At 47.9% G+C, this 25,758-nt stretch overlaps 2 protein-coding genes across 9 annotated transcripts in view; both read left to right on the forward strand.

Moving 5' to 3' along the window:
- Positions 1-6,366, forward strand: part of CCDC158 (coiled-coil domain containing 158) — a 41,681-nt gene extending 35,315 nt beyond the window's left edge. For 4 of the 8 annotated variants that reach the window (XM_071808312.1, XM_071808311.1, XM_071808314.1 and 1 more), the window contains 3 exons: positions 3,603-3,662; positions 5,001-5,098; positions 6,097-6,365. The gene's annotated coding sequence lies outside the window, so the exon portion shown is untranslated. Of the gene's footprint in view, positions 1-3,602; positions 3,663-5,000; positions 5,099-6,096 lie in introns of all 8 variants that reach the window. The other 4 variants (XM_071808313.1, XM_071808315.1, XM_071808316.1 and 1 more) reach the window with 2 other exon arrangements.
- SCARB2 (scavenger receptor class B member 2) lies at positions 6,363-25,201 on the forward strand. The gene is made up of 12 exons (XM_065836305.2): positions 6,363-6,590; positions 10,821-10,978; positions 14,725-14,872; positions 16,316-16,504; positions 17,214-17,305; positions 17,640-17,759; positions 18,704-18,882; positions 19,403-19,521; positions 21,349-21,422; positions 22,350-22,401; positions 22,785-22,943; positions 24,085-25,201. The coding sequence occupies exons 1-12, from the start codon at positions 6,474-6,476 to the stop codon at positions 24,124-24,126; spliced, it is 1,449 nt and encodes a 482-aa protein (XP_065692377.1). The 5' UTR covers positions 6,363-6,473; the 3' UTR covers positions 24,127-25,201.
- The last annotated feature ends 557 nt before the right edge of the window (positions 25,202-25,758 follow it).

The raw sequence follows: 25,758 nt of genomic DNA on the forward strand, positions 1-25,758 counted from the left end.
GTCCTATTTCTGGGCCTCCCAGGTGTGTGTTCAAGTGCAATAGGCATTGGGAAACGGGAAGAGACTCCCAGTGTGAGCCATTTTGGTCTCTTTCCTCGTCTGTGCTGGTAAGTTTGATGCACTTGAGGAGTGAGACTGCAGGATTCGTACATGCTAAGACTCCAGATGCTGTCGCTCCATTGATATTGCCTGCTAAAAGATACTTCCATTTCAGAATTGTAATTAGAGTTAGTTGATCACCCAAGTAAATAATAATGTAATGCAGGATAGCAAAATCATCAAATTACAGCCTTCAGTCACTGTGTTTATTTCAGGAACAAGGGAAGATGTCAGCCTGTGACATAAGACAGACCGAAAACAAAGCAGACACTGACTGTAGGTCTGCAGACTCGCTCTAATGCACAGGCACTGTAATAGTCACTTGCTTACCATGCAAGACCTTCACTTCTACTCAGTAAAACAGTACATAGAGGTAGCATGCATCTAGGTTTTAACGCAGCACCATACGTTTTAAGCTCCAGAACCTGCTCTTGAATTCTTTCAAGTCAATAAGAAGCTGAGAATAGGCGAACAAAATTAAAAACTAGACTGCTGGAGCATTGCAATGGGGTTTTCAAGTGCACTGAGTCACCTGGTCCTGCAGAAGTAGATAGAAAGTCTGTCTTTGACTTCAAAAGAAAAACCACATGGAGCCCTGAGCATGGATGTGGCAGCAACACATTTCAGATGTGCTTCCCCAGAGTCTGTCCTGTCGGATTTCAGTGGAGCAGCCTTCACCTTTGTAAGGCTGGAGCTGCATTCAAGTGCAACGTGGCTCCGAGCTCAGGAAAACCTGTGCCATTGGTTTGCTAATCTTACATGTGTCCTCTGTAGTACGGTTCATTTAGAGCTAGATACGGGTTGTTGAAACTGTGCTCTGACAGGCTGAATCCAAAAGAGGTAAACAAACAGAACAGGTCTCTCTCTCTGTCCCTTCCCTTCACACCAGCAAATGCCGAAGTAAACAGATGCACTTGGCAGCAATACAGAATAAACTGGCTTGTGATGTGTTTTGCACTTTGGCATTCTCTAGGTACAAAGCTCCTGTCAAATCAGAGGCCGTGGGTCAGGGGCCAGAGCTTTCACTGACATGGGATTTGGACCCTGACAGCTGTAGACTGTAAACCTCAGGTTTTTAGGAGGTGTATGTGTCATAGTATAGGAAAAAGTATATGATCGCCATCTGTTCCATTTGAATGAGAGGTTCTTTACTGTTCCTGGAGTGTTCAGGGTTATCATGAGATGTTTCCAAGACTGGAAAGTAACACCTCTGCTCTCAAGTGTTCTTACATTGATGGGAAAGTGTGGGACTTGGTCAGAAACCTGTATCTTCCTTCTTTTCCTAGCAAGATCTCTGTTTCACAGCTCAGTGCAAGTCCCGGCCTATCTAACACAGACACTAGTGACATTCTCCCACCCCACGGCATATCTCCTCCACCCCCTGGCCTGGCTCCTTGGCCACGCTCAGCCGGGGGTGCCCTGGTCCAGCAGCGAGGGCCCCGGCGTTGTTCTGTGGCAGCCGTGGAAACACGGTGGGCAGCTGAGTAAAGAGAACATAGGGTGGGTTGGTAGTTGGTCCGATGGGGAGGAGAGGATGGAGGCTGATTCGGTTCAGGTTGTAAGAGAGCGGAGCTGAGCAAGGAGAGAAATCTGAGTGAAAAGAATCATATGGAAAAGGTGGCCTGAAGCAAGGCTCTGTCCTCCTACGCAGGTGGCACAGTTTGCCACTCCTGAATCACGAGGCTTTATTTGCAGAAGCAGCCGATGAGTCAGGGAAGCAGCAAACCAAACCAGAAGTTGCTGATGGGTGTTGAGTTGCTGCACTTGCTAATTTTGCTACAAGCTCAGATTCTAAGGAGTATGGTTGTATATGTGTAATTTTAAAATGTGCTATATGATCTATATCACAATTACCATGTGCATGTAGAGGTGGGCACGGATGTGTGGCTCACAGTTCATGAGGACTGTGGTTATTTAGCTGGAGAGTGTCAAAAACCTGAGAGTCAAGCAGGACCAGATTTCAGAGGGAAGAATGTATTGCTGCTGTTTGCATAACATTTAAAAGCACTCATTTCCTCAGAAGCAGAAACAAGTGCTGTAGACAAATCCCTCATGTCTTATAAAAGTACTTGTCCCAAATCCAAAAGTTAAACTGTTGTGAACACACATCCCGGCCTGGGTGTCTGATGCACGCACTTTGTGCGCGTCCCTCTGCAGCCAAACCAAGAGCGAAGCTGCTCTCGCACGAGCAGCAGCCTTGTCCACAGACCTTTCCGAGCTTGCTGTGGGCAGCTCTGCCCCAGACTGAACGGCTCTCCTGCCAGCAGTTGATTTGTACTGCGCGGGAAGAGAAAATTGAAGCTTGAGTACGGTGAAATTTGATGGCTACCAAATTACAAGCTTTTCAGAAATTTCTCAACTCTCAGCTGAAATCAGTATCTTATAACTGGATTATTTTATTAATTACACGTACAGTACTAGAAACACATAGTATGTGTAAATTCTGTGATGACGAGTATGAGTATTAGCTGTGCATGAAAGGCAGACGAGCAAAGTCTCCGGAAACATTTTCTTTGTATAATACTGATGGACTTGGGTGCTTTCCCAAGAGCTGCTCCTCTAAGCCTGGGGGTGTGCGCATGTAAAGCTGCGTCTGCTGTCCTCCTTGGCCTGTGCTGTGGAACATCCCCCAGCAGAGGCTCTTTGTGCTGAACTCTCAGGAAACCTGAAATGTTAAGGACCTGTGAGTTACCTGGAATAGTCATTTTTTTTTGTTGTTAAATGGCAGCCAGGGGTTAAATTCCTGGCAGTATGCAGGAGAGATGCCCCGCCTTCGTAAAAAACGCCACTCTTGATAACTACAAGATGTCAGTCCCTGCAAAATTTACTTATGAATTGGTTCTGTTGTATATCCCGGAGGAAAATGCAGGTAGGATTCAGAAACATGGGGATGCAGATGGAAGTGAACAGAGCACCACAGATACGTAGCTAAAAGCAGACTACAAACGTCATACAGCTGAAGGAGATGAGTGGACAAGTCCACCAAAATTTCAGATTGGACAGAAACCAGCAGAGTATTTATTAAATAAAACACTTTTCTAATTGCAATTGCATTCTCACTGCTGAGATGAAACTACATTTGATTCTGGAAAGGCTGTTTCATGTCCTGTATGTCTTCAGCTCACAGCTCCTAAAGGGAGCAAAGCAAGATTTGGATCCAGTTAGACCTGGTGTGAACAGGTCTGTCAACAGTGACAGATGACTGTAGCACCAAAGGCTGAAGTAAGAACACGCACGATTCCTATCTTGGGTGGCGGAGACCAAAGATCTGTCATGGGACATGGATGCACACAAAGAGACAACCAAAGATCCTGCCCCTCCTGTCTGCTCTTTCCACCTCTCCATTGTGGCCAACATAAAAGAGACACTAAAGCGAGGTCTGACAGTTAGTAACACACAGGAGTTGGGTTAAAGGCTTCTGGAATCTGTTCTGGTTTGGCTGATACTGTGCTGTAGGATTTCCCAATTCCTTGCTTGACAAAGCCTTTTTCTTCCTTATGTAGACCCCAAGAAGCCAAGTAACTGGTGTCACACAAACTGAAGAAGCCACATTGACAACCTCGGTAAGTAATGCCTTTTTGTATTTCTCGAAAGTTTCTCCCAGTGCATGGGACCGGAGCATTTCATCCATGGTTTAGTTTTACAACAAAAGTTCTCAAAGAATTTCACCACTCACTGGCAACATGCATCCATTTCGCTGTGCTTCCCTGCTCCCGATCCCCACGTCACACATGCATTCTTGTCGCGTCTGGTGGGGCCAGAGTTGTCAGTTTGCCGTTTGGTTTTTGCTGAGCAATGGCCGGGGAGGCCCTGGTGTGCGAGCTGGCACCTGCTGTGTTTTACAGAGGGGCATTTGCCTGCTATTTTCACCGTATTTGTGGTGTTAGCGCAAGGTGCCCACCACAGCTGGGATGCCACTTGTCATGTGTTCTGTACAGTAACAGAACAAGACAAAAACTGCCCCCAGAGTTTGCAATGGAGATAAGACAAGAGGATAGCATGTGAGCAGAGTAACTAGTGTGAGCCTTTGTAAATACTGTTGTTTAAAGGAGGGGAGATTCTTGGGGATGGCAAATTCACTAGTGAAAAACAGCAAGGAGTGAGGAGGGGAAATATTAATAGAAGGGGTTAGGAAAGGAAAAAGAATGAGGACAAGAAGACTTCCTTGGTAAGGACATTTACATGTTTTCCTGAATGTGGGCCTTATCTGCCTTTTCCCCTTGTCATACCATGATTTTGGAAGGGGAAGATATCACAGATATGCCTCTGCTTGCTTTAGGGATTTGTAATTATGACACAGTATTGTACCTTGAGCCAGCAGTGCACCCACTGCATTCCCATGCTGGGCTTCAGAGGTGGAGTCACCCTTCATGATGTTTTAACTGTGTCATTGCTAGCAAGCAGCTTCTTGAGTTCCAAAGGTAAAATAATTTGCCAAAAAGCAAATAATTCACACTGAGAATCTAGAAAATTTGTATGGAGAAACGATATGGTTCTGTGCATCACATGGGTAGAAGAAAAACCAAACCGAAACATTGAATTAAGCAAAACCAAAATTCTGCAGAAATCATTGCTTGATCTATAAATATTCATGCCAGGGCTCAGCTAAAAGAATTCCAGGTCCTGTGGGCTGCAAGTATGCTTTATATATTGCAGGAGCAAAACCAATTTAGCCTCAGAAAAAAAGTACGTCCATCTGAGCTATACCAGATTGCTGGAATCCCTTAAATATTCCTGCCTTTGATTTTCCAGGGTTTCAATGCTGAGATAAAACAGCATGTTCTTTAATATCAATAATAACAAATGTGTCATGGCTGTGAAAAGTAGTTATGATAACAAGACTTTGCATACCTAGAGAATTGTTATCGGTTCTTGTTCTTCTGTCTGTATCTGTGATTTAGAGACAACGGACCTGGTCAGCTTCTCGTTAACGTTGGAGTGCATGCATCAGGATATCCTCACTGAACACTGAAGTCGCGGGGCAGTTAAACTACTTTAGGTGAGATGAGAAAGAGATCTCCATTCCACAGGTTCAGCAACCGTGGCAAACGTGTTTCATGTGCTGCAGGAGGAGGCGGCTGTTGTAAAAATAGTCGCTACAGTAGTCTGCAGCAAGGGCAATCTTTGATGGCGTAAGGGAAGGTTTATGGTTTCAGGGGGAGAATTCCCATGGAAGGTTCTATTCCTGTAGTTCAATTAGCCTTCAAAACCAGATTCTAATGATTTACTCTGCTGCTTGCTTTTGGAAGAGATGGTGGTGAAATGGAGCTTCCGAGTGGGGATCTAAACAAAAACAAGCTGCCAGAACAATCATTTATTGTTAATGCACGAGTGGAACCACCAAAATTCTAGTTTCCCAAACAACCATGAAATGTGACCTCATAACCTTTCATAAGCAAAAAGGAAAAGGCACGTAGTAACATAACATTGTCCACTACCATTACAATTAACGGAAGTTCATATTTGTCCAGAAAACTGTTTCCATCTGTCTGAGCTGGAAACCCAGCTGAGGGTCTGCTTGCTCTCCTCTAGGGCAGGCGTTATCTGGGCCAGGCTGGGGATGGCTCTTGGCCCCATGGTTTGGAAGGGCACGAGGAGGGGAATGGATTAATGACTTTGAGAACACCAGTGCTGCTGGCAGTGTGATTGTGGCTGTGGGACAGGAGCCCGGTATCACGGGGGCTTTCCTTCCTCTTATGCAGCATGAAAGCTGTGATGGCAAACAGTTAGCACAGCATCTGTTTCTGAGAAAGCCCCTCTCGCAGGTTCTTCCCTCCTGCGGGCAGCGCGCCAGAGGTGATGATGGGTGGGCAGCCGGAGCCACGGGTCCATCCGTTTATTTCCTAGGAGCGGCTTGAATGTGTTAGTGGAAACTAAACCGGTTTGAACTGCGATAGAATACGCAGCTTGTTTCGGTCTAGCGGCAGTTTGTGTTGCTCACAAGTGTTTCCCTGCCCCTCTCGCTGAAGAATAGCTCTTTTCCTGCTTGTTCCCCAGAAACCCTCAGGAACGCGCCTGCTGCAGTGGGAGCGCGCACCGGCAGTTCCACCCGCGGCAGACGGAAGGCTCGGCCGTGCCCGCGCCGAGAGGAACACAAAACCAGACATTATTCGCGGGCGTTTTTCTCTTTCCCGGTAAGCAGGGCACAGCGCCCAGCGTGCTGCGTTGGGCCCCGGGTCCCAAGCCCTCCCGGGCCGGGCCGCGCTCCGTCCCCGGGCCCAGAGGCGCTCCCTCCGCACGCCGGCAGCCCCGGCTCTGCGGGGCGGCTCCTCCGGGCCGGCGGGCGGAGCTCGGCCGCTGCCCGCCCCCTGCGCCCGGCCAGAGCTCGGCGCTGGCAGCGGCGGCGTCGGCCGGGTCCGTTTCCCGGAGCAGCCATGAAGTCCTTGTGCCTCGTCACCGTGGGGGTCCTGGCCATGACGCTGCTCATCGCCAGCATCTCCTTGCTGGTGGCGCACGTCTTCCAGACCGTCGTGGACCTGCAAGTGAAACAGGTGAGAGAATGGAGGATTCCCACCCCTATTCCTCTTGACTGGTTTATTCCCTCTCGAAATAACCCTGGGAGGAGAGGGAGGGGGCTGGTGGGTGGTGTTTTCTGGCTCCCTCCTTGCTCCAGCTGTGGTCGGGCGATGGCAGGAGCACCCCCGGGCAGCGAAACCCCTGTGCCCTGCACCGTCTGGCCAGGCTGGAGCTTGAGATGGAGCTCAGGCTGCACTGGGCCTGGGCTGGGCAAAAATGGAGTAAATATGAGTAAAAATCAGTTCTCTTGCGGCAGCCTCGGTGGCTGCGAGGCAGCAGCTGTAGTGAGGAGCAGCAGCATCTAAAGGAGGGGGAGACCTAGAGCACCCCTCCTGTTGGCCATCCCATCATAGATTCCTGGCAGTTCTCGTACAGAAGCTTGTTCTGCTGCTCTGTTTGCTGCCGCCCCTGGAGCTCAGCCAGAGATGCTATGGGCTGAAACACGTGGTGGTTTCTCCGGCTGGGTGGTGGCGGCCAGGCGTTTCACACACTTGGGGACACCCATCCTGGCATTGTTAGGAATGTGGAGCGCATCGTTGGTTGTGGTCTACCTAAGCTTTTGTTCCTCTCACACTGGCTCTTTGCACGTATCTGGTGGTCCGGTGAGAAAGGTCGGTTGTATTAGCGTCAGTAATTCTCATATTTAATAACCGCTCATCGGCTGTCTCCCTGAAAATACCTGTGAAACATGTAAATTAATAATCATTTGTCTGCTTAGTCTGGGGAATACCATCCTCTCTGTTATTCGGAGAAACCAAGAGCGTTAACAAATGGAGTTATTTGACCAGTGCTGTTGTCTAACTGGTGGCTAAAGTCTGCTGATCCCTGGCGATGTCCTAACCAATGTACTTTTCTTTGGGGTATTGACAGGGAGCATTTCCTAACCTAAAAGCTATATTGCCTTAAATCAGTTGGGTTTACTGCAGTTTTAGGTTGGCAATCAGCTTAAAACAAGCCGTGACTCTTTGAAGTGTGCCTCTAAACTTCAGGCCATAGCCAAAAGAACCTGCTACCATAGGCTGTGTGCAGCTTGCTGGTGTGTCGCCGTCTCTTCGGGAACTGCTCGTACAGCTGCTCCTGCAGTGTTTGTTCCCTGGTACCTGCCCCTGCCGTGCTGGAACGCAGCGTGGGTAATGGGTGGTTTATCCTGAAGTCGTTTGATCGGCAGCCCGTGCAGTCTGAAAGCCAGGTCTGAAGTGATGTGAGTGTTAACGCAGGCAAAGTTGTATGCAAACCAAGCCGAATCAGCACAGCTTTGCATAGGCATGTGCTGTTCATCTCCCAGTTCTCAGGTCTCTTTGGAAAGGAGTCTGTCATGCTCTGCATCACAGCACAAGTTCTAGTTTCAAGGCTCTTTCATGCTCCTGTCAAAGGATCAGTGGCGTAAAAAAAGTGGTTTACTGGGAGAGTATAGGACTGTCAGGAATTAGGCGTGATCCTCCTTACGCGTATTATCTCTTAGCTGCATGCTCCTTACCCTTAATGGTTGATTATGTAAGAGTAAGTTGGTATTTGCTCAGCAGGGCTTTCCGTAATGCAGGATCAAGTTTCCAGAGCCAGTCTATTCCTGCTTTCCGCTCCTCAGCTGGTGCTGGAGTACATCTGGACTGCACAGGATCGAGTGTCCTCCCTGCGCTAGCCGGTGACTCCGTCCCGGCCTTCTCCAGGAGCCACACACACAGAGTGCACAAGTGCAGCTTTCAGCCCCAGAGCAGCGTGCTCCCAGTCACTCTGCTGATTCGGCTGCTTTCCACATGTGCTCTATCCCACGTGAGCTTTTTCTCCTTTGTGTGGGGTCTAGAAAGTTGGTATCTCTTGTGTAACTGTGTAGGCAGCTTAGAAAATCTTGTGCAAATAGACAAATCTCAATTTGCCCTCAAAATGTGGCAAGACTTGAGCTTTTTCAGCTCTGTGCTCCGCAGTCCAGGGCATCGGGCATGAAATGTCATCTCTGCAGTCTGGCCCTGCTTATTCTCCGCAACCTCTCTGTCATGGGAGGAGCTGCAGAAGGGACAAGAAGTTGCCCTTATGACAGGAATTTCGTGCCCCTTTGAGGGCTTTCCCGCAGCCCTGGAACGGAGCTGACTTGCAGTGAAGAGCTGTCTTTGCCGTCTCAACCACAGCTGAAGTGCAAGACCTCATTCTGGAGCAGCTGAAGCACCCGTGTCCAAAGCCAGGACCCATGAACCCCAGAGGGTGGGCCGGCTTTCCCCGGGGGATTTGTGTGCTGCGTCCTTTCCAGCCGCAGACCGGCAAAGGCAAATCTGCTCTTGGACACAGCGCGGCTGTGGGAAGAGCGGGGAGCGCAGCCCAGCGTCGGACTTCACACCCCTCGACGATCAGCAGCCAGATGTGAGGTGAGAGGGCAGGGGGAGCACCTTGCCCAGGAGCCGTTCAGATCTTGTCAACTGATTCTCTGTCTGAGTTGCCGGTCTGATTGGCGTTTTGTGAGCGGAAGAGCCGTGCCACATCCTGTGTCCCACCTGTCCAATAGCTGTTTGGTGTCAGCACCTGGAACTCCAGGGAAAATCCCCCTGTCATGAACAAGAACGAAATAGCTGCCCACAGGAGGAAGGCCTCCCTAGCTGCTAGCAGTGTTTGTTCTGTGCTGTATGTTGGTTACATGGTGGCGGATTTTATTGCCATAAGTGTGCACTTTATGACTATAACAGTCTTTGAGCTATGCGCCTAATTCCAAACTTGGGCAATCAGTCATTTACCTCAAATGCTTTCTTTATGCCATATACCTTACACTGATAATTTTAGGAAATGCTTTGGTTTTCAATCCCTTGAAATTGCCCTGGACATTTGCTGCCAGCCATCTCTAGAGCTGGATTGTCTGGAGTGTTTAGGGCCTAAAAGGACAAGGAAGATATTTTAGCCCCTGATTTAGGTTATATATTGATCTTTGTCATTGTTATTGTTGTTTAATGTGAAATACCAGGTCTCTCAGCACGGTTCAGTGTGGAGGCTTAGACGAACAATGAGTTCAGATGGTCCTTTTGAGCAGACCATGCCCAAGGTGCAGGCTCGGGGAAGCCGGCTCATGTTGGTCTGAAAGCTGACCCTATCGCTTGTCTTTAAAAGTTGCGATTCAGTTCTGTCATAGACCCACACATAAAACTGTCTCTTAGAATTAGAACATTTTGCAGTTCCAGGAAAAAATAAACTAAATTTTCAGCATAGGTTCCAAAAACATTGAGTACCATATCCCACCCCACCACCGCTGGCAGAAACTGTTACATCCAGGAGGGGAAGCTCAGTTTTATTTCCCGTGTGTGAAGTATGGTCAAGACACGGCAGCACAGAGCGAGACAGCTGCGCACTCGGGACTGCCCTGAAACCCTCGCACCTCGCTGGGACGGCATCTCCGGGTCCGAGGCCCGCAGCCTGCGACCGTGAGGCACGACCAGCTGGGTTGGCACGCGTTGCCGTCCAGGATCTGCTGCCATCCCCAGCTCCTGCCGATACGTTCTCCTGTGAAACAGTCTTCTCTTTACCTAAGCATTCGAAATCAAAATCTGCATGGAAAACCGCCCCTTCAGTGGGAAGGCCAAGAATGAATCGTGAGGCAACTGTGGCTGATAAAGCTGAGACGTATGAACAGTAACAAGAAAGGGCAGCTGGCCAGCCCGCCCGCTTTGAGCTTGTGCTTACAGTATCTGACTTGTTTTCTCTGAAGAATAAAGAGCGAGTGTTGATGAGACCCATTGAACTGCAAATTATTCCCCCCTCTTCTTCTGCCTACAGGTGATACAGCTTTCAAAGATACAGTTTTCTTTATGCTTATTCCTGAAAATTCCACTCTGCCAGCTGATTTTCTTTGCTACCACAGTACCAAACCACATTTTAACCATATGAAAAGCCTTGATTTTGGGGGTGTTAGTGCTGGTGCTTTTATAGTTGGAGTGAAGTTTATCTCAAATGGTAATAAAATGAGGGGTTGAGACCTGCATTTCGTGTTTCTAGTGGAGCTACATACAGATGAGGTTGTGACTTTCCTTATAACATGTATGTGCTGGTAGGCAAAGGAATTACTGATTCATTACTTAAGTGCTTCTGTCATAAATAATTATTTATAGCTTTTCTTTTGTAGGTCCATGTTTTATTGATTACTAAATAGACTGTCACAGAATTCCTTTCTTTCCTATAAATGTCATACAGCATCTATCATTAACAGCTAATTTGTCTGTCTCTTGTTCCAGGGAACAGTATTGAAAAACGGCACGGAAACCTTTGAAGCCTGGGAGGATCCCCCTCCGCCAGTCTACATGCAGTTCTACTTTTTTAACGTGACCAATCCTTTAGAAGTGCTTCAAGGCGATACTCCTCTTGTGGAGGAAATAGGGCCATACACCTACCGGTGAGACCATTCACTATTTTCGTATTTTGCTAAAGCCATTGTGTGCGAGCGGTCAAAAAGTGGGCTGCAGAGTGCTTGGGATCCCATTCTGGGAGAAAACCCAGCTGTTAACGTGTGTGTGAAAGTTTATTGAGGGGAGCGTGGGCATACACCACCCAAACAGTACAACTGGCTGGCACCTGGACAACCTGCCGGCTGATTCACACTCAGGCAGTGACTTCTCCCAGATTTTGCCTGTGTGCTGCTGTTCCTCAGCTGCTGAACACGGAGGAAGTTGGCTGCATCCTGGCCGTTTTCTGAGAAAAGAAACAGCGGCTGGTTGGGTGGTATTTGAGAGTCTGTGGGACGGAGTGCTGCGTCAGAGCGTGATTCATGTGTTCACTCAGAAGTGAGTTCCTCGCTGGAATTGCACAATGCACATCAGTGATAATGTGACCAGAAAACCAGTTAGAGAATGGTACTGGGGGATCTCTCTCAGCCAAGCCTCGCTGTAAAACCTACAAAACACTATAAAGCTCAGTAACCATGTGTAGTGCTGGAGCTGTAGCAGCCACACACTGACCAGTCTGATTCAGGTGCACATGGAGAGACTTTAAAGTCACCTTACAAATGAGTTTCTCTTCAGAGCTTCATTCTGCTCTGCCACACACAGCGGTGTAAACCAGGAGTAGGTCCTGTAGCAGGAAGCATTATGGCCTTCGAAGTCAAGGAGGTATGAGAACCACAGCAAAAAGGCTGATTTCTCATTGTCAGTCTCACTTCAGGTCACACACGCTCATTCAGACTCAGCAGAAGGATGTGTCTTTACCTAAACTCCAAAATTATCAGGATCTGGTTGTTACTATTTGAAAAACAAGAGTATAGAATAAAAGGGAGAGGCTTTGTGGTTGCTTCGGTCTCTGCAGTAGGTCTTGCTTTGTTTCTTTCCTCCCACACCTCAGCTTTGCCTCACGCTCTGCCATCAATCTTTTCCTGTATCTCCTCTGTATTTCAGTATCGTGGCTGTTGAGCCTTGGCAAACCACACGTGATCCTTCGTCAAAATACCTTGCAATAAACCAGTAGAACTGGAGGCAAGATACAAAAGCTTTCCACCTCCCACGCTGTTCTTCAGGTCTCTGTAGTAAAACGCTGGTAGTCAGCAGTGCATTCTCGGTCAGGAAGATAAATAGGAGTAGATCTGGATCTAAGAGGACTACATGAAACCACTTGAGCCTGTGGTTTTCTGTGCCCTCGTACTCAGTGCCTTTTGCTACCTGTTCTTTTCCCCCTTCCTCAGCTCCGAGTGTTTCCTGGGTGTCACGCACATCCCGGTTTGTGAAGCTGCGTCTTATCCATGAGAGAATTCAGTGGGCTGGAGAGGGCTGGTGGTGTAGCTGGCTGGGTTGGGCCGAGCCTAAGGAGAGGCCCAGCCTGAGCTGCTGGTCTGTGGCTCGCTGGGAGAGCCTTCCGCTGCAACACACACCGTGGGCTGGCTCCGAGCAGCCTCTCCGCGGGTTGTTTACGGCAGCGTGGGGAGGCTGCGCACTGCAGCACGCCGCGCTTCTGTGGCTTCTGGCTTGTTTGGTGAGCCAGACCATGACATGTCCAAACAGGACTGGGTCGTGCTGCACTCCGTCTGATAGAAGAAACAGGCAAGCGGAGTGCTCTTTCTCCAGCAGATTCTGTAGTCCTCGCCTGGCTGTGGCTGCCGCCTGTAGCGACTGTCAGCGCTGGGTGGAGGGAGAGAGAGGCGTGTGGGAGGGCAGGGACGCGCAGGGATGTTGCAGGCGGAACTGCAGGCTCGAGCTGGAGAACAAACACCGAGTTTGTCTCACAGGCCGAGGTAACAAGGCATTCAAGACCTATTTAGGTTTAGCATGTGGCAGAACAACTAAAACGCCCTACCATGAAGTGCATGGCTCAGTGTTTTTATAAAATGGGATGTTGCGGAGAAAGGCTGGAAGTGAATTGTCCAGACAAGCGGGGCAAAAAATCCAGTGAGTGGCAGACAGGTGAGACAGCTAAACAGAATCTCTTCTGCGTGACTGGGCTTGAAACAGCTCATGGTTTTGACCTGAGTTGTAAACCCAGTTAGTGCAGAGATGGATTCCATAACAAAAATGTATTAGTGCTTGTGTTTTTAAATCCTGCAAGTTGATTTGCACTTGGATTTTATATTTTTAATATAAACTAATTAATTATAAAACGCAAGCTGCTTATCTGCCCAAGCCTGCTGAGTCCCAGAGAAGAACACTCATATACTTTCTGGCCTTGCACACATTTACAGCTTTTTGTGTGTATCATCTGAGATTCTCCTGCTCATGTCCCTAAGCAGTATTGCTTTCCTCTCCAGCCCTTCTAGAATCAGAGAGGCTTCTCAGGTTAACTCTGGCCTATTTTGGGCCAGGCACTTCACAACTCTTAATTCCCATCCCCTCTGATCAAGCCCTAGGGTGCAGAGATGGCCGTACAAGAGGCTCTTGCCAAATTAAGCCAGACCAAAGCATTCCTGGGTGGTGGGACGCTGAAGGGTGGTAGATACAGTTTGCACAAGGGAGGTGAGAGGTGGTTGGTTTGTAACAACAACAGTTTCAGGGGACTTTCCAGTTTGCTTTAAATTTGAAAGACTAGAGTAATACAGCCCTGTCGTGAAGCTGCATTGATGGATCTAGTGCAGCCAAGGCAGGATCTGCGATCTGAAATGAATGGAAAACATCCCAGTACAGGGTCTTGCAGAATAATTCACCGTTGCATCTTGGTACTTAAAATCTACACAGGAAGCAAAGCAATCTAAAAGTCAACAAAGTCCTGAGGGAATGTGGACTTACGGAATGTGGTGCATTTCACCTTGTGTATTGCAAAAGGATCGCGCCACCAGCAGATAACCTCCCATTTCCCTTTTCTCATCTGCTGAAGACACATTTTGAGCCTGAGCCACCGAGTTCTGCAGAATTGCATGTTCCTGGTTTGTAAAACAGTATCAGCAACAGACTAAATGATGATTATGACGTGTCTCCAGGTAATTAAGAACTGACTTCCTCATCGGGCCAGCAGGGTAGCATTGGATGTTTCTTGCCAATTACATTCGTTTGTCAGCAATCCTGAGTTTTATGTTGCTTGTCTGAGTGCAGAAGCAGCCGCCCAGGCTGTGGGCAGTTTGGGGCAGAAATTCAGTTGAATTTTCTGTTGTGTCCAGGATTCCTACCCGAGAATTAAAGGAGAATTGCTAAAATGAGGTTTGATCTCTGGTCATGTCACATGTAAGCCCAGAAGATCTAGTGCACAGTACTTTGAAGCCAGCAGAAAGATTCCGGTAGGTTCTTAGGCCAGGTTGATGAGACTTTGGTGAAGCCTACATCTTGTTCTGCCTGGGAGTGAGTTTTGCCTGCAGCAAAGAGGCAAAGTTTCATTTTCAAATTACACTTCAAGGGCAGTCCCATATTGTAGTGACTCTACATCCTTCTGTACTGTCTGGAATTGTTCTCTTTCCCTGCAATTCTTAAAGATGAGGCAAAAATGTAAAGTGCAATTAGCGTGTGGGGTGGCATTTTTGGAAGCACCCTGTGAGGGGTGAATTCAGCTCACGCTGACACAAAGGTGGTTCTGTTGCTGATGTTGGCAGTAGCAAAAGCGAGTCTGTTCCTAAGGAACTCAAAATCCTACCTTTTATGTGTGTAAAGCAGTGGAGTAGCTACAAGTTGGTCGCAGTTAATATTATGTGTACATGTTGAACTTGATTAAAGAACAAACTCTCTTCCTTTGCAGGGAATACAGGCCGAGGGTGCATGTTCAGTTTTTGGACAACGGTACCAAAGTGTCTGCTCTGAATCCAAAGACATATGTGTTTGAACGTGAGAAGTCAGTTGGAGACCCTGAAGTGGACCTGATGAGAACAGTCAATATTCCTGCAGTGGTGAGTTCTCCTTCATTTCTGCCTGGAAACCATCCTACCACACTTCACAACCAGCAGCTTGTTGCTTCAGACTGTCCCTGGGTCTGTGCTAGAGGAAGGTGACTGAGAACAGGAGAGGCAGCTTAAGCTGGGGCAGACGCTGCCTTCAGTTGGGGTTTGGACTGGTGTGGGTTTTATGGTGTTCCCCCCTCGCCACACACCTCTGTTGTGTTAGTGCCTTGCTCTTGTCCCGAGAGCTGACACACACTGCAGAGAGGAGCCCAAGTCAGGTTTGCTGGCTTTTCAGGAGGAATTGAAGCTAGGAAATTAGTGGTATCAAACACACAGGAGGAACTCGGACTTTTGAATAGGAAGGTTTGGGATGCTTGGGGCTGTTTTTCTCAAAGTTGCAAAAATTGCATCCAAGTCCGCATCTCAAACTGAAAAAAAATATTACAGTAGAAGAGTTTCAGCTACAGCCAAATGAAAAGGTGTCTCAGAGTAAAATTAAAGACATGCACCCCTAGACTGTGTTAGGTGAAACTGCTCTGCAGAGCAAGAGTCATTTTGGTGATCAGAGGCAGGCCATTATTCTTGGTCTCCTGCAGAAGCAGTACGAGAACACGCAGATAAAATCCATCATACCTCACAAAGGCAATCAGAAGGTGCTCAAGGACTTGTTGGTTGCCCAACTCAGCATTTACTCCTCGTACTGGTTTAATTGACTTCAATTACAGAGCACGTTCATTTCTACTTTTCCCCCAGCATTTCCAAAAATCTCCATCAGATTTTATGAATGAATACATTAATGCACTACATATAGCATTAGATAGGACTCAGCTTGCTAAAAGTTGCACACTGCAGTCACAGCATTTACAGTTCCTCCCAGGCATTTGAGTGGTGGTAAATATTAACTCTTGTTCAGATTTTTGACTGTGATGTACTGCAACAGGCAGTACTAGAAGAAGTACAGTTTGCTTCACCCAAGGAATATTCCCTTTTTTGTTGTTTGGGTTTTAAGACATGTTGTAAAATCACTTGTTAGCTACAAAGGAAAGAAATTTTGGTATTATTAAGTGTCTTTTTTAAATGTAAAGCATAACTTCTGAAGGGTGAAATTCAAAGCACATGTTCAGCTGTAATATATGTGTGAAATTCAGCCTGTTTAGAAGGCTTTGCACATTTCGGTTAAAATCCGTTGTTAAGACTGCGGCAGTTGCAGGCGTGACCGAGCTGCTGAGTGCAAATTGTGACACTGAAAACACGGCTGAAACATGTGCAATGCTCAAACATGCCTGTGCTGTATGCAGCTGGTATTAGTTATTATTGTTATATACAATAAAAACTTTTATACATTTATATACAATAAATATATTTAAATAAAATAGATATTATTATACACGATTTATCATTATTATACACAATAAATCTGACCATTTCTGCCTTATTTCACCACCTCGGCAGACTGCGATGGAGTGGACCAGGTCAACCTCTCTTCAGTTTGCCACCGAGCTGCTGCTGCTCCTGTACCAAGAATCCCTGTTCACGGTTCGCACCGTTCACGAATTACTGTGGGGCTACAAAGACAGACTCCTGTCAACCATTCATCTTCTGCACCCCGAGATCGATCCAGTATTTGGTTTCTTCAATAAGGTAACTGGTGTCCGAGACTCTGTGGTGCTTTAGGCTGGCAGTGTGTCAGTGCTGCGGAGCTGGGACTGTCACCCCCAGCCGGCAGAGAGGACGTGCCTCCCTGGGCCAGCGGGAGGGCTGGGGGCAGCAAAAGATGCGGCTGGGTACCGGCGGGTAGCACAGCTCTGAGGCTTTATCTCACTCCCCATTGTCAGCTAGGGATAATCTTTCCAAGGGTGGATGTAAACCACTGCACTGTTGCCCGTGCTTGCTTGAGTAACGTGGGCCTTGGGCAGCAGGTTGTGCAGACTCCTAGAAAAATGGCACGTTATGTCTGTGCTGGAGCCGTTCCTGCCTTCCCCGGTGTTCCTGGTTGTAAGGCAGCTTGGGCTGCGGGGACTCCTCGTTTCTTGGAGATCTGTGCAGTGCTCAGGCTGTTGTCGGTGGGTTTATTTCTTTCATTGCCAAGGGCTGTTTTTTCAGTGGCAAATTTCGAAGGAAAAAAAAGCTAATCTAATGTTAAGCTTTCTTCACTTGTGTGAGAATCCAGCTCAGTCACCTCATGACATTCAAGGTGGAGTTGACTGAACTGCACTTCCCCAGGGGGAGTCCAGCAGTGCAGGGTTTCTCTGAGCTGATGACAGCTCAGACTCCTGCCAGCCCCTCGCAGCTCCCAGGCAGGTGTTACAGAATGAGTGGAGCGATGAACAACTTGCGTATCTGTTTGCAGATGAATGGAACTGATGATGGAGAATACATCTTCCTGAGTGGGGAAAGCAGCTACCTTAACTTCTCGAGGATTGTGGAATGGAAAGGACAAGAGTAAGTTTTTCAGTCTGGTCAGGCTTCTGTCAAAATCTGCCCCTTTTCACATTTTGGATGAACATGAGCATTGTTTACAAAATAAAAAGGACCTTTTGTTCTGAGGATGGTGGTAGCTCTTAGCAGCTCTGCCTTCAGAGCAGCCCCCCCTTATTTTGGTGTGTGATTTGATTAGGAGAAGACAGTGCCTGCCCTTAGCGAGCAGAGTGCTGTGGTCGCTCCCTCTGAACAGGTACAGGGCTGATGAGCACATGCTGAGACCACGCACTGGCATCGTTGCCTGACCGCCGCTCAAAGATCCTTTAACCTTTCCTCTTCGCTTCATTTTCTTCAGGTCACTGAGCTGGTGGACAACAGAGGAGTGTAACATGATCAATGGAACAGACGGGACATCCTTTCACCCGCTAATTAGCAAAGATGAGAACATTTATATCTTTTCTTCTGATTTCTGCAGGTAAGAAGAAGAAAACCTTGCTCACACTTTAAAGCAGAGCATTTACATTCATTCCTGTTGAGGTTTCTCGTTAGGCTGGTGTTTTTCTTCCGTGCTTTTATTTAACAGTGTGAGTGCTCTGCATTTATTCATGGTATGAAGGACAATCTGCATTTATTCATGGTATGAAGGACAATCTGCATTAAGTTACAGATGTGCCATTTATATGTATGTAGACATAAATAAATAAAGTGAAAATTTGGAAGATAACTGGAAAGACAGGCTGGACTGCCCTGCAAGGCTTGTAATGAGGGGAACAGAAGGATTTATATGAACCTTGCCTAAAGCCTCTTTCCTCCAAAATCCTCCTCTGTGCCCTGGTTTCTTTAGAGAACCCAAATTGCCCTCTTCAGAGATTCGTGGCTTGACATAATGCTGTTTGAAGTGCAACAAGATGCAGAAAATCTTGGTGTTTCCTTAATGTTGCACCGGGCCTCCTGTCTTCCCCATTTCGCTGTCTGTGAAGAACAAAACTGACCTGAAATCTCTTATTTAATTTAATACAGATGTATGTTATGCTAAATTCCGGAATTATTCTATCTTCCACGATGGTGTTCCTTTCCCTGTCCCTCTCCTTAGCGTGTACCAGCACTGTCTCGCACGACGCAATAGCAGCCTGGGGACCACAGCGAGACTCTGAAATGCTGAAGGCAGGTGTTGGTGTCCCTGCGGCACCACAGCTGGTGCATTATTGTGTATTTTTGCAGCAGCTGACGGACGAGATGTGTATTTGCTGATGAAAAGCCTATTAAATTTAACACAGATCGTTTCAGTGGGCCTAAACCAGGCCTGTGTCTTGCTGCAAGCTCAAGTAGATACACAAGCATCAGTAAGGAGATGTCTGCAGCAGGTGTCGGTGTGAGCTCAAGACTAGCAAATCTAGGTCTGGCTTTTCTTCCTCGCAGATCTTTGTACCTGGTGTACGACAGCTCAGGAAGTGTTGCAGGCATCCCAACCTACCGCTTCGTGCCCTCGGCCATGGTGTTTGCCAACACGACGGTTAACCCCGACAACGCCGGGTTCTGCGTGCCGCCAGGAAACTGCCCGGGCGCGGGGGTGCTCAACGTCAGCGTCTGCAAGCAAGGTGTGTGACCGGGGGAGCGGGTGGAGCACACCGCTGGAACACACCGGTCCTTTCTGTCTGAAATGTATGAGTTTGGTGAGGCCTGTAGGGAGATGACTGCTCAGAGAAAGCAGTCACCAACAAGTGATCCATTGATTGCAAAACTGCAGTAGTGATCTGAGGGGATGTGCTTGTAAGATGTCATCTGCTCCAGCAATCGTTTAAATCAAGGAATCGGAAGGATCCATACTGAACGACTTGGACGTTTATCATCTGCTCTTAGCCAGGTAGCTTTCACATCAGAATAGTGCAAAAGACCAGTATGCAAATTAGAGACGTGAGGCACTGTGAATGCTGCGCAAGGGAAAATTTGGCTTGTTCTGAAGACTGGGAGTCAGAATGTAGATTCTGTAGCTCTAGAATGGACTTTTCCTTGCACTGTAAATGACACAGTGGGAAGAGTTAATGAGGTCCTCAGAGTCTTCCTAGAATCCTGCTCTGCCTTTTTGAGATGGTGACTTCCTATGTGTTCACTTTCCAGGTGCTCCGATATTCCTATCAGCTCCACATTTTTACCAAGCAGATCCAAAGTTTGTAGAGGACATAGAGGGCATGCACCCGAAAAAGGAATATCATGAGACGTTTCTGGACATCAATCCTGTAAGTGCAGCCTTTTTTAAAGGGATACCTATGTGAATTCAAGCACATGGGTTTATGTCACCTTCTTGGATGGTGTGTATTGCTGTAGTCCTGTTGATGTCAGGGGAGCTGTACTGGTTTACGTGTAGCTGATCTATTTGTATTTGCTCGTATAGAGCAAACTTTGCTGGAGAGCAAGCATTACAATACATTTCCCATTTTGCCTGTGCAATTAGAGGTGTCATCAGACTAGTAATGAAATATTTGTTAGGAGCAGATGAGGTTTCTTGTCCTGTTCACCCTGCCATCCCAGTCATTTGGGTGTTACCGTGACGCTGGTTTCCTCAAGTGGAAGAAGCTGGATATGCGGACTAAGAGCAAATCAATGAAGATTCTGTGGATGTTGGACTCAGTTTAGATAGTGCGGAGCGATGAGAGGAGAGCTGCAGAAGCATGGTGACGACGTCTGTCACGGAGCTTTGCAGAGTTGCTGGTGTCCTCGTGCAGCTGGCGGTCCGTGGTTGCACACGTGCGGTTCAACCCCCGCAGACACCTGAGCATCACACGGGCGCTCGCTCACTCAGCCCCAGCAGGGCGGGCGAGAGAATCGCAGAAGTGAGACCTTACGGATTGAGAGAAAGACACTTTAATAAGTAAAAAAAAAAAAAAATCAAAGAGAAACTAAGCGAAGAAAAACAAGTGATGCCGAAAACCCCCAGCTGGTCAGCAGCAGCCCAGCAGTGGCCAGCCAGGCCCAGAGCAACAGCAGCCCTGGCAAACTTCCCTGCGTTTCTCATCACTGAGGATGATGTCATACGGTACAGGGTATCCCTTTGCTAGCTTTGGATCAGCTGTCCCGCTGTGTCCCCTCCCAGCTTCTTGTTCCCCCAGCCTCCTCGCTGAGGGCCTGTGAGAAACAGCAAAAGCCTTGAGGCAGCGTCAGCGCTGTCAGCAGGAGCTAAAACATCCCTGTGTCACCAGCACCGCTTTCCTCGCCGTTCTAAAGCATAGCCCATACCAGCTCCTGTGGAGAAAATGAACTGGATCCCAGCCAAAACCAGTTCTACACTGATCTCTGCGTCCATACACGGGAATGTAGGTCAGGAGAAAGCACAACCATGACCTGCTGGGTTCGCAGAAGGAGGGTGCTCTGACTCATCCAGCTGTTATGTGTAGCTGAAGCAGGAGGAAGTTCTTCTCGTAAGGTCTGGCGCAGATGCTGTTCGGTGTCTGGTTTGGTGCCAAGTTCTTCCTGTTACTCTGCTCCTACTCGCCCAGTTTTTTTCTATTGCATCAAATGAGCCTTGAGCCGTCCCCCGCGCACCCACTCTCCGGACTCAGTTATGCAGCTTGGACGAGGAAAGCACTGCCGCGCATGGGCTGGCAGCGCTCACTCACAGCGGTGCGCTGCTGTGAGAAGTGACCAGCTCACCGTCAGCACCTGTTCTTCACTCTGGGAGGAAAGGTCTGTGCTGTGGCTGGGATTGCAGAGCCCCTGCAGCAGCACTGGGAGAGCACAGCGAGCAGCTGCAGCTGGCAGCCTGTTCCAAAACTGCAGCTGGATCTGCAAGAAAGGGATCTCTGTAGCCCAAGTGTAAGCTCGCACAGCACAATGGCACCCTTATCTTTGTTGCAGCCTCGTCACATCTCCTTAATTAAGAGGCAGACTGGAATGTCAGTAAACGAGTTACAAGAGCATTTTGGTCAATGGAAATGAATAATAACCCTAAGCGCGTCATTTCTTGCCTTGTCACGTCCACACCAGTGCAAAGATGAGGTTGTATTCTCTCAGTTCCTATTATCTTACATCTGCTTTTTTTTTTGACACTGATTTCTTTTGTTCCCCAGCTGACGGGGCTTGTCCTGCGAGCAGCCAAGCGGATGCAGATCAACGTCCACATCAGAAAACTACCTGAATTTTTGTAAGTATTCTCTGACCTGATTTGATATTCGAGATGAACTTGTCTGCAGTGTTCAGGTGGAATATTGGTTGGAAAGAGCAAGTGAGAGAGAGAAATCCAGTGAAACCTCAGTTACGAGTGACAGTGGCCTCTCCTCTCACAGACCAAGTAGATCTTGCAGTTCCATGTGCAAAGACAGTACTCCAGACAAGCAGGATGTTGTGGCCAGGCTCCCCGTGGTGGTTGTGGCGGCGTCAGCCGTACCGCTCTGGTTTGTGGGTTTGTTGTGCCGCAGCGCCGCGGGGCTGGGACCCGAGGCCGGAGGCAGACGCGCCGTTCTGCTCCTCACAGCTGGCAGCACACAAAAATGTTGTAGTTTCCATCGCTTCTCAGCAGCGGCTTCTGAGCTGACATTGATTGGCACAGCTTTGCTATGGAGTATAACTAAAAAAGAAGTATTAATACTTTATTTGCCCAGTCCTCTTGGGATAGTCGGTGATGTTTCTTCAGAATAGCGTGTCCGTGTTTTCTAGTGCCCAGGGGTGAGGATATTAACACCGCTTGTAAGTAAGCTGTTATTCTCATGTGCCAAATGCTGGGCTTTTTTTTGCTGCTGTGCTCGTGTTGCTTGGACAATAGTTCTGTGTTTTACAAATGAGTGACCTTCAGCATGGGCTTAGCTCAGCACTCCCGCTGGCTGGCACAGAGCTGGCCTTCAGGCAGTTGGTAATGAACCTCTTTTTCTCCCCCACCAAGTCCCAAGATACACTGTTGCTCCCAAAACAGGATCTATTCTCCATCTTGGACACTGAGATTTCTCACCTCAACAATTTTCAACACTGACAATAAAAAGGGGTTTTTAGGGACAGTTTCCGTCTTCAGAACCCTCAAGTTGAAAAGTTAAAACCCGTAATTTGTAGTTACTTGTTGTTGTTTGTTTTTCCACAGTGAAACAGGCAACATCCGAACACTAGTGTTCCCAGTGATGTACATAAACGAGGTAAATATCTGTGTTACTTCTTGGCAGCATCGTGGTACGTTTACGCTTGCAGAAACGCTGTCTTTGAGCTAACCAGAAAAATAAAGTAGGATCAGTGGATTCCCTGGATTCCAGGAGGACTCCAGGGGACCACTTTCAGTGATGTACACCGTTATTCCAGGCCTGTACTATTTCACCCCTGTAATGAGAGTTTAAAATCACCACCCTATTTAGAAATGCAGACTAGATTATCCCTCTGGCCACGCAAGGAGAACTGAGAGTATTTAGAAGGAAAGTAGGTCCAGAAGCAATGAAGCAGACCTGGAGAGCTGTGGCAGTGTTGTTTCCCTACCCTTCACAAAAGTAAAGCAATTCAAAGTAAATCTCTTCTCTCCCTGCTCCAGAGTGTTCTGATTGATGAAGAATCTGCCAGCAAACTCAAGCACGTCCTGCTGGAAGCCAGTGTTGTAACTGGAATCCCCTTCGTAATCATGGCTCTAGGAATCGTTTTCGGGATTGTTTTTATTGTGCTTGTGTGCAGGTCCCGGGGAGCAAGTGAGGAGGTAAGGAGCACCTGGACTAGACAGCTGCCTCTGTTTTATTTCCTTTTGGTTGATTTTTACATCTGCCTGTATTTTGTTTTCTTTTGGTTGACTTTACTTGTTCACTGTCTTTCTGCACACAATCATTTTTATATGTTGTTTTTGTTTAAAATGCCCTTTCTAGGGAAGGGAAGTTTTAGTAGACTCAGAATAAATGCAGCAAAAGAAAGGAAAGCAGCTCATGTAAGAAACACGGTAAGGCAGGTCGTGTCTTCTGTGCCTCATTCCCTTGCCAATAGTAGTTTAACAAATCAGCCTGTCTAGAGGGCCCTGGCGGAAAAGATTGACAAGTCCATGGTATTTGATGGACACATTTCGTCAGCAACCGTCTGACCGTGTTCTCAGTAGAGATGATTGTGTTGTGCCAGTTGATTATTTTTCAAAAGCATAATGCAAATTTATGACCAAAGAACAGGTGACTTTTACAGACAACAGCATGCACAAAGTTTTCATCCAGACAGTACTGGTTGTACATCAGTTCATGAAAAGTTCTGTCAGAGAATGATGTTGGCATTAAGGTTCCTCGTCGTGTTGAAAGCTGATGCCAAGATTTCACCCCAGATAGGCCGGGCAGCTGGGTTCAGACGAGACAGAACACAGGTCCTTTGGTTGGCGGACAGACTGGGTACTCTAGAGGCTGTTTTCTCCCTGTAGCTGCCATGGCCCTAGCGTGCTCTCTCTCTGTGATGTTTCCTGTATGCTTTCTCGCAGCGTGTGAGCAAACACCCTCTCGCACAGCCCAGCTCGGGCAGGCCCAGCCGGAGCATCACAGCCATCCCTGGCCGGGCACTCTGCCCCGAGTTCTGCCAGCTCTGAGCCCTGCGCAGGGGCTACAGTGACACACACCCACATTTCATGTTCTCTCCACGTTGCTCTTGTTGCTTTTCTTGCAAACCGAAGTAGTTCAGCTCTCTGTGGTCCCTGCCCCAGCTGCCGTCCACCCGCCAGCACTTTGTCAGTGCCGTGTTTGTTCCCTTGCAGAAAACTGTACCTAAAAGTAGGAGCCAAGAGCTTTTTCCTCTCCTGTCTGCAGTCCAGCTTTCCCACCTCCCTGATGTGCCACATTTAACTGTGCTGTGTTGCCTTTTTTCCCCTCTTTTAGAGTACTGAAGAGGAAAGGTCCCCGCTCATCAGGACATCTTAATAGATTTTCTTTAATATCTGAGCTTGAAGAACAAACTGTTAAAGCTGACCTAATACCAACTACCACCACCCAGCGTTGCCCACTGTGGAGAAACGATGGTGTCAAGGGTAACTTTTTGTGGTATAGAGATGGAGGAGAATCTGCAGTGTCATCAGTGGAGGAGACTTGTACCAGCTAAGTTACAACTTTAAAACAACATTTGGAAACTGCTTGAGCTCCTGCTTTTCTCAGCCCCGCACTCTCTTTGTACCTGCACTGACAGCCACAGATGATTATAACCACTATATCTGTGAAAATAAAACGGCCGGGTTCGTTACAGAAACGACGCGGGTAACATTTGCAAATGGCCTTAGGAGCGTGTGCTGCCAAGCAGCCTCTGGAAACACCGCAGGCTCCGCATCGCCCGGGAGCGCCGGACGGGATCACTTTCCGCCTAGTATTGTCCTTTCTGTACAGTGTTGCGTGCTGCTTATTACCAGTGTGCACTGACGGTGTATGAGTAATGTCGTTGGTCCTTTCACAAAACTGATTTGTACAACTCATCCAGAACAGCGAGTGAAACTTTGTTAAGCGTCTGTAGTTACCAGGCAAAAAGAAGCCGATGATTTGAAATGCTTTTCCGTACAGACCTTTTAACCGTTCTAACTCCGCACAGGATCCTGTTGCATGTTAGCAGTATATTTATCCTTAAGGGTTTGGGGTTTTTGTCCTTCACTTTAAATAACCAAAACACAACATAGTTCCTGATGGTGGAGGGTGCAGAAATGGTGTTCCTTTTCTCTCTGGTGCTGGTGTCCCAGTGAGCAGCCGTGTGCTGTAACGTGAGCGCAGACCGGGCAGTTACACGGGCTGTTCTGGATACGAGCACAGCGCCAGAATAAGGGATGTGCAGGGCCTTGGGAGGTCATTACACCTTTGTACTTGTCAAGTAGAAACTCGCTTTAAAAACCATGAAAGTATTCTTTTCCTTGATGAAAAGAATATTCTCATTGAGAAGTATTTCCATTAGATCTAGATAGTGAAATGTATTTTTAAAATGTATTATTGTCTTCTAAATAGAGGCACTGTTTTTGCACTGGTTTGGTTTGGGTGGTTTTTTTCCCTAGCCTCTCCATTCCACGTCGTGGGCTCAAACTGTCACCTCTTCTCCTTCCACCCCCGCCACCAAAACGTTGCTTTCTGGTCAGCCAGGCTGAAAATAACACTCTGAAAAACACTTTGGCAGCTTTTCTTTGCTTTTACCCGGATGCTGCTCTTCTTGGATGTGCTGGACACCACGTGTGTTGTTGGAGTTACAGCCACCTTTGGGTTCTGTGCTATTCATGTCCAGAGTTTGGTGGATTTTGTCTCTTACGCCAAGTCGTACAGCGGGGGAAACCTGACTCCAAGGAATAGTGAAAGGAGAAGGGGACCAGGGAACAAATGGTGGTCCCATTGCAAGGCAGATGCGCGGTGAGAACGGGGTGTTTATCAGACAGAGGCCCTGTGCGGGCGGAGATGGAGTTAACGGAGCCGCGTTGGTCTCCTGCTGCCTGCCCAGGAGTGAACGGCCCAGCGCCGGCCTTGGGACACGGAACCGCGTTCCCTGGGCTCGTCCCTGCGGCTGCTGCTCCCGGGGCCGGGGCCGCGTTC

Source organism: Patagioenas fasciata, chromosome 4, assembly GCF_037038585.1.
Source record: "Patagioenas fasciata isolate bPatFas1 chromosome 4, bPatFas1.hap1, whole genome shotgun sequence".
In the NCBI taxonomy this organism is placed as follows: Eukaryota; Metazoa; Chordata; class Aves; order Columbiformes; family Columbidae; genus Patagioenas; species Patagioenas fasciata.